Genomic DNA, 10,222 nt, shown 5'->3' on the forward strand with positions numbered 1-10,222 from the left:
TTAGTTTCTTTAAAGGCATTAAAATTCACTCCTGTTTTCAATGTGAGCATGCTAAATAATAAAGGCGCACACTTTTAAGCTTTTTAAAATTGCATTTATTTAGATAAATCCGTTCTGTGCCCAATTCTGTACTGCATTCTTGCTTATTGGTATTAGCCATAAAAGAGTTCAGGTTCATAGGGCTGAGTTTCTCTATTGAACCATCATTGATTATGGGAATACTGTCTTAAGCAGTATGCAGATTACCAACATACTTTTCTTCCGTTACGTCTTTCAAGACAGTCACTCACAATTCAGAAGAACAATACAACACAGGATGAAGAAAACAGGATACACAGATGTATGTAGTGAAAGTAAAGCTAGTATAAAAAGATAGGAAGATATTCAAAATGCAGTCTGTTAAAGACTTAATTGGTTAAAAATGAAAGTTTAAAAAGATAAAAGTTCCTATTGTTTTGAGAGTTTAAGTAAAGAAAAAAAAACTGGAAAATGTGTCTTTGTTGTTCTTCCTCCATTCTAAATTACGAACTATCCAACAGAAACCCCTAGGTCATAGTTTATGTTTCTGTTCTCATCAATGTAATTAGAACACGGGAAAAAGAAAAAGAAAGACATATTAACCAAATGCTGCAATCACCTTTTAGTTACCCCATAATACAAATTTGATTTGGGTCAATTTTTCCATGGCATCAAATTTTAAATTTAGGCGCCAATATGATAGATATCTTCGTGTTTGGACAAATCCAATTCCTACTTTTAGTTCACTGATTGATTAAATGGGTTGCAAAATTTCTAGAAATGAAATTGTCTCTTTAGGCTGACTTAGGGAGTATACAATTTATTTTAAATATTTAATTTGAACGTCATTTTCACTTTTTGGTCTTATTATTTCAGCTTCAGGTGGTGCCAGCTTCTGTGGGGTTTAGTGGCTGACTCTGTCAGGCAGCAGGAGGTGATCGACATTGACAAGATTCAATGACTTTCTCCTCCGCAAAAAGCCCCTGTCAGCTACATAAAGATGGGAGGTTTTCGGCACACTGTCAAGTGATTGCAGACCCTGACTTCTCAAATATGAGATGGCGACAGTGGCAGCAGCAGCTATTAGTGGTTGTCCCTGACTCCTTAGACAGCGTACATAGGAGCTGGTTTACGCACCCCTTCCGGCAAAGCTTCCTTTGGGAAAGTGAAAGTTGTACACCTTCACTTCCCTGCATGTCTCAGCTCTCTAAGTGACCCTGCTTGTGCTGGCCCCTGTGCTTATGGCGGTGATGTAGGCCTGAAGGAGGCAAAGCTGGCTCCATATTTAGTGCTTCTGGTTGCTGGTTCTCTGAAAGCTCACTGTTCCCGAGATGCCCATGCCCGTGCCTGTGATGGTGCTTGTGGTGGTGGTGTGCTTTGGAGGGCTCCGCTGATCTACCCACAGCAGGTAAGGACACGTTTTTACAGAACTCTTCATCTTCGAGACTCTGGAACAAATTTACAGATCACTTATTAACAAGCTCATAGATTTACCTTGAGTGCATAAAAAGTTACTTGTAGCGGCAATATTTATGTTATTCCAACAAGTTAATTAGAATACAGTTAACAGTATATTACTATAATATAGTAGATCAATATGTGTATATAATATATATGTATACAGTATATATGATATGTGCATATAATATATAAATACTAATTAATTTTGTGTATTGGTGTTTATGTGCATAATAGTTGTGTTTATATTACATACATATATCACATACTGTATATATTATATGTGTGTTAGTATATACTTATTGTATTATATTAATATGCTATTTTTATATAATATATATATAATACAGTATATTAGTGAAAAAGAGCCTGACCTTGGTCTCAATGTCTACATTTTTTTATTAAAGGTTTAAAGAAGTCAAACTACTGTATTTCCGTAAAATCAAAACTAAACTGACTGAAAAAGCTTAAGTTGTAGTGAAGTCAGCCAAACATGGAATTCTGACATCAGTAACTTTTCATGCCTATCATCGAATCTAGTTTTTTTTTCTAAGCAAAATGGCTTCTTCTAACTATTCAAAAACGCCAGATAAAAACTGGCAGCTTTTCATTCTGCAATATGTGTGAGAAAATGTTTTTAATTTCACCAAAGCTTTGGTAATCTCTGTCGAGTAAAAATAGCATCATGGCCTATTTTAATTGCCAGCATATCTGTACTGTACCCTCAGCGGCCAGGAGAGGGCACCGCATCCCCTGGAACTGGCCTTGGGGTAGCTCTGAGCTGCCAGGTCGGTGCTGGGGACTGAACAGGAGCCCTCTGCAAAAGCAGCCAGTGTCTTTGGGGGAGCCTAGGCAGTTTGGATGCTCACCTTACTAGACCTGGATAGAGGTGGGCGGTCCTTGGACTTCCCACAGGGCAGGGAACCCTGATTGCTCTTCGAGCAGATGAGGGAGGGGGACTGGGGAGGGAAATGGGAGGCGGTGGCAGGGAGGAGGCAGAAATCCTTAATAAATAAATAAATTTTTAAAAAAAAGCAGCCAGTGTTCTTAACCACTGAGCCATCTCTCCAGCCGTGATTTGTTTACTTGTCTCTAAAGCCTTTCAAAATGAAGGAGCAATATAAGTCTTGCAAATATGTTTTAAAGAGTGTTACATGACAGAAAATGTGTGTTTAAGATTTTCTTACATAATTGTTGATGGACCACTTATTTAGGTAGATTTTTAAAGTTTTCTCCTTATCCCCCAGTAAAAACAACTGCGAAAAATACCTACCGTGAAAGAGCAGTTTCCACACTTATTCTCACAGTAAGCGATCTTAATGGCTTCTTCAACGTATGGGAAAGTGAGGAAGGAATAGGGCAAGCCAAGGTGATACACAAGACGGCCACATCTAAAAGGCAAATGGTGATGTTACTACTTTACTCTCTGTGGTGTGACCCTACTCAGACTAGACTGTATTAGATATTACATGCCTTTAATAAATTTCCCTGCCTTTAATAAATTTCCTTGAGTGGGATATATAATTGAGTTCCCAGGCAATATACCAGGTAAGGTTATAGCAAGATTAGTGATTCTAATTTTAGTATTTTAAAATGCTATAGATGTCATTAAAATAATTTTTAGAAAGTGTGTAATGACTGTGACCTAGTCAAATACTTTTTAATTAGCATATATTCTGCCAAAGACTAACCATGGGAGCTTTTCATAACTGCTCAGGCAAGACAGATTCCACAGAAACAGAAGCCATTGCATAACAAAAACAATGTCGAAGTTTTGGGTAGTGTCTTCTTTATTTATTAATGTGTAGTGTAGGAAACAAACCCGAGCCTTACATATCCTATGTATGTGCTCTGCCCGGGAGCTATATCACCAGCCCGTAAGTTGAGAGACACTCTCATAATGAACTCACAGTGAAGTCTAAGCTAGCCTGAAACTCCACATACTGGCATTGCAGGTATATAGCACATGTGTGCACTATGCCCATTAGCTCATTTATCCCAAGAAACATATCTGAGATAAGAAAATTTTCAGCTTAATAAAACAACTAGAATTATAATTCGACATTCTCCAAAGTGATAAGGAAAAGTAACAAGAAAGTCATTTGAGAGACTGATTATGAAGGCATCATAGATAAATGCAAGTCTTAGAGTCTGGTGAATGACTAGAAGTCCCAAACTGCCTGTTAGACTTTTCTGAAGGGTATATGACAGCAATGCCATCACACATGATCATGTAACACGACATAGATAAAGGGTAAGGGGCTGGGGGCAGAATGCAGTAGGATTGGATTGTGTCCTCTAGAGCCGGCCTCTCTCCCTCCAAGAAAACTCACAGAAAGGTCAAAGCTTAAGGAATAGGTTTTAAAAGAATGTAAGAGTCATGGAATTTAAGATGCTTGTGGCTATAACTGTGGAGAGATATCTGGGTTTGTGTTCAGAACTGTATTTGAACATTGGACTTATTTCAATTCACTAGGATATATGTGGTATGGTCAGAGAATAGATGAGGTCAGTTTTACAGATTGTCTAGTGGGAAAAGAAGGAAAACTAAACCACTCTGAATAACACGGACATGTTAATAGGAAGAACAGAGGAAGAAGAATGAGGAGGAGGTAGGATAGGGATCCGAGTAGAAGAAAGCTGTGGAGAAAAACAGCAGAACAATGTCAGAAGGATCCAAACCGAAAGTGTTCCCAACAGCAAGGAATCACATGAGACGAAAACTGAACTGTGGCACTGGGCAGTGGAGAACGCCACCGTGAATGATTAAAGGAATTAATAGCTTGTAAGAGTCTGGGAGGGTGGCTTACCTGTCGTATATGAGGAAGTCATCTTTGTTTCCATTTAGGAGAGTCCAGACATCTGTTTGATGTTCTTCCTGTCGGTAAACAGCAATCTGGGCTGACACCTGCTTTTTCAGATGTGTGTGTTTTAGCTGAGAAGGGGACCCTTGGTGGTTAACAACAATGTAGGAAATGTTAGAATATCCCTGGTCCTCTAGTTTTAACCGCAGGTCTTCCAGCCTAGGGGAAACACACAAAACAAACGATGACATTTAGTTTGTTTGTACTGTCTTCTACATTCATTTTATTTTCTGCGAAGCTCTTATTATTTTTAAGTGACTGTAATTTTTCTATGCATTGTAAAACTGAACCTTTCACCTTTACTTAAAACTTGAAGCTTTTTTTATGTTTTTCTGTGTAGCCCTAACTGTCCTGGAACTCATTCTGTAGACCAGGCTGGCCTCAACCTCAGAGATCCACCTGCCTCTGCCTCCTGAGTGCTGAGATTAAAGATGTGTGCCATGACCATCTGGATAAAACTTGAAGCTTTATGCTAAAATGCTTGCATGAAATTAGTAAGTATTTAAATTTGCCTTGCAGATATATAGAACGTTGTGCAATTAATATTTGATGGGTGACTCAATCTATATTTTTGACTTATGATTGTTAAGTGAAGCAAAACCTTCTATTACAATCCTAGTGTTTACTGTCTGTGCTGGCAGCCTTCCTCTGCTTCTTATATTAACTTTTGCTCTAATAAGAGTGAATTTTACATGGGTAAACCATACTGAGAAGTTACAAAATGTAGGAACACAAAAAGGAAAAAGTATTCAAAGCCCAGGAATACCACAGTAAACATTTTGGTTATATTTTATATATCCATGTGGTGTGTGTGTGTGTTTGAGATGTGTGTGTGTGTGTGTGTGTGTTCCTGGTCTTTTCATCAAATTTGTGTTATACAAACATACTCATCTACGAAAGCATTATTTAATAATTACATTATTTCTATTTTATTGCATTTTACATACATTTGTTTGTATTTAATAGGCTTTCCCTAAAGATATTCTAAACCTTTGAAGACTGCTTACCTGGATGCCTGCAAAAGGCACAAGTATCAGCTGGCTTGCAGAAGAGCAACCACAGTCACTGTGCCCTCGGAGTTTAGCATTGGATTTTCATCTCCTATCTTCCAGGCTGGAGGTTGCTTACAAGCAGGGCTTTGGCCTTGGCTCTCTGCTCCTCCATAGGGGAGGAGACAGAGAGCCAGGGCTAGCCCTAGGCTTCTCCACATTGCTGACGTTGTCCTATAAAACAGAAAATGAACTTCATCAATAACTTCATAGTCATTGCTATGCATTTCTCTAAACACAGTAGGTACGATCCTAGTAAAACTCAGCCTATGGGTTCTGTCTTCATCTTGTTGCACTCAGTCTTCCATTGCCATGAACCTCCTTCCACTAAACTTTCCTGCGAAGGGGAAAGTGCCAGCTAAAAGGCCGAGGAGTAGCCAAACAAATCAGCTAGCTCTCTGTAGCATGATACTGCAATTAGCACGCTTATGGAAATGTGCCTGACTGACAGCCAGGCACTTCTCTAGGAGAGGACACCTATTTAGAAGTGTACAGTCATCCACTCTGCAAACACATTCTGACTTTCATTCGAGATGCACTAAGTTCTGACTGCTTTGTTCTGTCCTCTGTCCGTCTAGCAAATGTTAGAGGGAATTCTACACAGGGCTACACAGAGCCAGCACAGAAAGAGATGTGAGAAGAAAGGGTGTAGCGGTGGAGTCAGGGCCCCAGTGTGAACGTGGCTCATGATGGCCCTTAGATCTTCTTGTATGAGATCTTCCTGGAAAGTTCCAGGCAAAGGCAGAGAGCAAACTATGACATCAAGTTCAAGCCTTCCACATTTATAAACATCTCGGGTACATTCAATACTTTTGGCTTGTTAGTTCTCCATGTTTAGTTATATGATAATAAAGAATTTGAATCTCTTCAAATATAAGACTACTTGCTTTGATATTACCACCATACTTAATTTAAATACACCCAAAAGGAAAATCTTAGCCAAGGAGAAACATTACAAGTCATTGCTCTTGCCACATCTAAGACTCATTTCTGTTTCTAATACCACCGTCATGAAGCTCCAAAAACTAGATAGAACATTCATGCATGAAAAGATGCCCCGTTACCCATGAAAGTTAAAATATTATAGAATATTAAGTACCTGAACAGAAATAGCTCCCAAAGTAGGGGCCATTTCTCTCATTTTGGGGGTTTTTTTTGTTGTTGTTTTTTTTGTTGTTGTTGTTGTTGTTTTTTTTTTTTTTTTGCTTTTTGATGAAGGGTTTCTCGGTAGCTTTGGAGCCTGTCCTGGAACTCGCTTTGTAGACCAGGTGGCCTCAAACTCAGAGATCTGCCTGTCTCTGCCTCCTGAGTGCTGGAATTAAAGGCATGTGCCAAACCACCTGACTTTCTTAGAACTTTTTAAGGTAAATTTAGAGACATGATGAAAATGTGCAAAAATCATTAAAAAAAAAAAGATCCACACAACTGAGTCATGTTGATAAAAGAACAAAAGAAGTCAGGTGTGGGGGTCCATGCCTATAAAGGTAACAGCTAAAACACTGAGGCAGAAGGATACCTCTGAATCCAAGAATAGTCTGACTACACGGTAAATTCTAGGCCTGTCTGGAATACAGAGTGAGAATGTGCCTCAAGGTATTCCGTGCTTCAGCAGCACACCTACAGTTCCAGCATTTGGGAAGCTGAGGCAGAAGAATTTCAAATTAGAAGCCAGACTCGGGCATGTAGTGAGACTGCCCTCTCCAAGAAAACTCTGACCTAAGAGGCTCACTAAAGAAAGGAGGGGGATCCAGGTGTAAAGTGGCACACACCTTTAATCCCAGCTTTCAAGAGACAGAGGCAAGCAGATCTCTGTGAGTTCAAGACCGACCTATTCTATATAGTGAGTTCCAGGACTGCCAGAACTACTTGTGAGACCCTATCTTGAAAAAGCAAACAAAAAAGAAAGAATGAAAGGAAGGAGAACTGGGTCTGGTGTGCTCATCTTTAATCTCAGCTCTCGGGAAGTAGAGGCAAGTGGATCTCTGTGTGTTCAAGGCCAGCTAGGTCTACACACAGCAAGTTCCAGGCCAGCCAGGGTCACAGGGTAAGGCCCTGTCCAAGAGAGAGAGAGAGAGAGAGAGAGAGAGAGAGAGAGAGAGAGAGAGAGAGAGAGGAAGGAGAACACATGCCTTTTAACTCCGTCTTGACTATTTGTACTAACACATTTTTAATTCTGACATTTAATTAGGGGAATTCCTATAGGGTGGTATTTACAATAATAATGGGATTATTCTTATATTGGTCAGTTACTCAGTTTTTCTAGAACTATAAAGCCTAAAACAGTGCTAAGCACATTCACGTGTGCCAGTTGTGCCTGGGAAGATTACACCCTTCCTGCAGCTGTGGCAGCTATGGCTCAGAGAGACTGCAGGTGCCTTGTCTATGACCACACAGATAAAATCCACAAGAGCAGGTTCATATTGATTCTGCCCAATCCAAAACAGGATCTCTCCACCACTGGGGTACATTGGTATTTTTTAAATACTTCAGCTTGCAATAGTAGAGCAGCCAGTTTTCCATGTGCTCTGGGACAGCAAAATGAGCATCAAAACAAGTTGTTCAGTTTCTTAATAGAAAGTCTAGCTTGCACATATTTCCTAAACTGAGTTTATGCGGGGCTCTGGGTCCAATCTCTAGCACACACACCTCTCAAAAATGTAAATTAAATTCAGTTGTTACAAAATCGTCAGCATGAAGATGGTACTTGATATTCTGCCATGAAATAGACATTTTCAAAAGGCTCAATGGCGAACATAATAGAGGAAATTATTCCCCTCACCTATATTTCTAACGAAAAGAATTATCTGAGTACATTGGGAGCATGGGGACCTTGGAGGAGGGTTGAAGGGGAGAGGAGAGGCAGGGAGGGGAGCAGAGAAAAATGTAGAGCTCAATAAAAAAATCAATAAAAGAAAAGAATTATCTAGTGGCAGAGGGAAAACTAAAGAGACTGGATGTCCACTGGCAGATTTCCCTGTCGTTATAATCAATAGGCTGCTCAACGTTGCTTAAAGTTGTTTTTGTAGAATAAGCTTTGCACTTTAACTGTCAAGGAACTATATAAAAGAATGGGGGTAAATAAAGTTAGATACAGTGCCTTTCACTCTTATTCTGCACACAACTACATTGGATTGCCCCCACACACACACACACGAAAAGGGAAATACGCACACTCCTTGCCACACAGCCTCTCCCTCTGAACTTCCGACCAACACTTTAAAGCCCCTCGCCCACCTAAGGGCTCCCATTCCCGACTTAAACTCAAAAACTACCCATGGACCACCTGTGGCACAGCCGCCGGACCTCCTCTAAAGATGACCACTTCTGCGCTGTGGGTGAAGCCTGCTCCTTCCCTCCTCTTTATTCTGAAACTGCTTGCCATTTCCCCGGACCCCTCTAAAGTACAGAGAGCTGGGTGTCTTTCTGTCTCTGTTCTTGAAATCCATTAGCTTTTCCTCGTTTGCCTTCGCTCTACCCTTCAGTGGAAAAACTGAGATTGAATCAAATAATATTGCCCACATAACACCACACTCCTGCACGGAGAAAAGACTGCCTCTCCATTCTCCAGCTCCCCCTGGGCACAGCCCAGTAAAAGACAGAAATCAACAAAAAGCGCTAACTGTGCTCCCCAGACACTTCACCTACCGCACCCAAATCCTTGTTCATTTTTTAAAATCTGTTTTTAATGTCTTTTTCCAATCTTTTTACAAAGCCAATTGTGGAGGGTAGGAAAGGACTTTATCGGTCTCAGAAGACATTTCCCAAACTAAAAGAATCAAGTCCTACTTACGCAACCCCTTCGGACTAGTTTGCTTCCTCTCCCTCTCTTTGCTCTAGCAGGGCAGCTGCACAAAGCCTGTGCCTGACACTGACATTTATAGCCCTGTTGTTTACTTCACCCTCTGAGGTGCAGTCCAAAGTTCAGTGCTCCCTCTTGCAGCGACCTTGCAAGCGCAGCAAGCCCCTGAACAGATTCTGGTCACCACCATCGGAAGCAAGCGACACGCGAGGCCCTGCGTGCAGAGGGACGGGTTGTGACTAGTACTAACTTAATTTCTGCTTTAGATCACCCCATTATCTAAGATTTAATGGTACAGTCCAGGGTGGGAGGAAGGGCTAGGGGGAGAGAGGTCCTCCAACCGCTGCTCCCTTCCAAGCTACAACAGGGAAAAACATTTTGCTTAGCCAGCAAGTTCCGCAGCTGTTTCAAAATAAGGAAAAAACATTTCTGTTCTTCCTTTTCCTTTGGGTTGAGGAAGTTCTAGCCTAAACCCACACCGTAAGCTTCTTTAGAGAAGTCACCTGCTCTTCACATTGTTTGTGTCTCCTGCCTCTGCAGATCTAGGTCCACTCTTGGGCTGTGTTCAACTGCATGAACTGGTGTGCAATCTCATGGGGTCTCTGCTCTTTTGTTTTTCCATAAAATAATGAAAAAAGAAAGTAGTTTCTAATTTGAAAGAAATCAGTCCTCATTTTTAAAAAATAGTAATTTTTCTGTCTGTGTGTCTCTGTCTCTGTCTCTTGTCTCTCTCTCTCTGTCTCTCTCTCTCTCTGTCTCTCTCTCTCTCTCACACACACACACACACACACACACGGTGGGGGAGGAGGCAGGCAGTACATACTTACAGTGCTAATGTGGAGGTCAGAAGACAATTCTGCATTGGTTCCCTCATTTCACTTTAGGTGCCTTCCCCTTTAAATGGGCTCCCCTACGTGTGAGTTCCAGGAATCCAGTTCTAGCCAGTCTTGCTTGGCTACAGTGCATACCCTCTGAGCCACTTGCACTGCCTGGAACCACATTTCCTATTAACAGTAGTCCCGACTCAAAGGAAG

The 10,222-nt window shown here is 40.9% G+C and overlaps 1 protein-coding gene across 3 annotated transcripts; it reads right to left on the minus strand.

The window, feature by feature from the left end:
• Positions 1–72: 72 nt before the first annotated feature.
• Selenop (selenoprotein P) lies at positions 73–9,409 on the minus strand. 3 transcript variants are annotated; one of them, XM_075975977.1, is made up of 5 exons: positions 9,289–9,409; positions 5,348–5,563; positions 4,287–4,499; positions 2,750–2,867; positions 73–1,466 (listed from the first exon to the last, which is right to left on the minus strand). In XM_075975977.1, the coding sequence occupies exons 3-5, from the start codon at positions 4,318–4,320 to the stop codon at positions 1,304–1,306; spliced, it is 315 nt and encodes a 104-aa protein (XP_075832092.1). In that variant the 5' UTR covers positions 4,321–4,499; positions 5,348–5,563; positions 9,289–9,409; the 3' UTR covers positions 73–1,303. The 3 variants fall into 3 exon arrangements, with proteins under 3 accessions (XP_075832092.1, XP_075832090.1, XP_075832091.1); XM_075975975.1 differs by having other exon boundaries at positions 9,180–9,338; XM_075975976.1 differs by having other exon boundaries at positions 867–1,466; positions 9,180–9,338.
• Positions 9,410–10,222: the final 813 nt, after the last annotated feature.

Source organism: Microtus pennsylvanicus, chromosome 6 (assembly GCF_037038515.1).
Source record: "Microtus pennsylvanicus isolate mMicPen1 chromosome 6, mMicPen1.hap1, whole genome shotgun sequence".
Lineage (NCBI taxonomy): Eukaryota > Metazoa > Chordata > Mammalia > Rodentia > Cricetidae > Microtus > Microtus pennsylvanicus.

Excerpts from the sequence above, each read along its gene's own strand:
- Selenop (XM_075975977.1), bottom strand. The coding sequence starts at position 4,320 with ATGGAAACAAAGATGACTTCCTCATATACGACAG. Across the intron at positions 2,868-4,286 it reads GACTTCCTCATATACGACAG|ATGTGGCCGTCTTGTGTATC; the intron begins GTAAGCCACCCT and ends TTTGCCTTTTAG. Across the intron at positions 1,467-2,749 it reads GTGGAAACTGCTCTTTCACG|AGTCTCGAAGATGAAGAGTT; the intron begins GTAGGTATTTTT and ends AATTTGTTCCAG.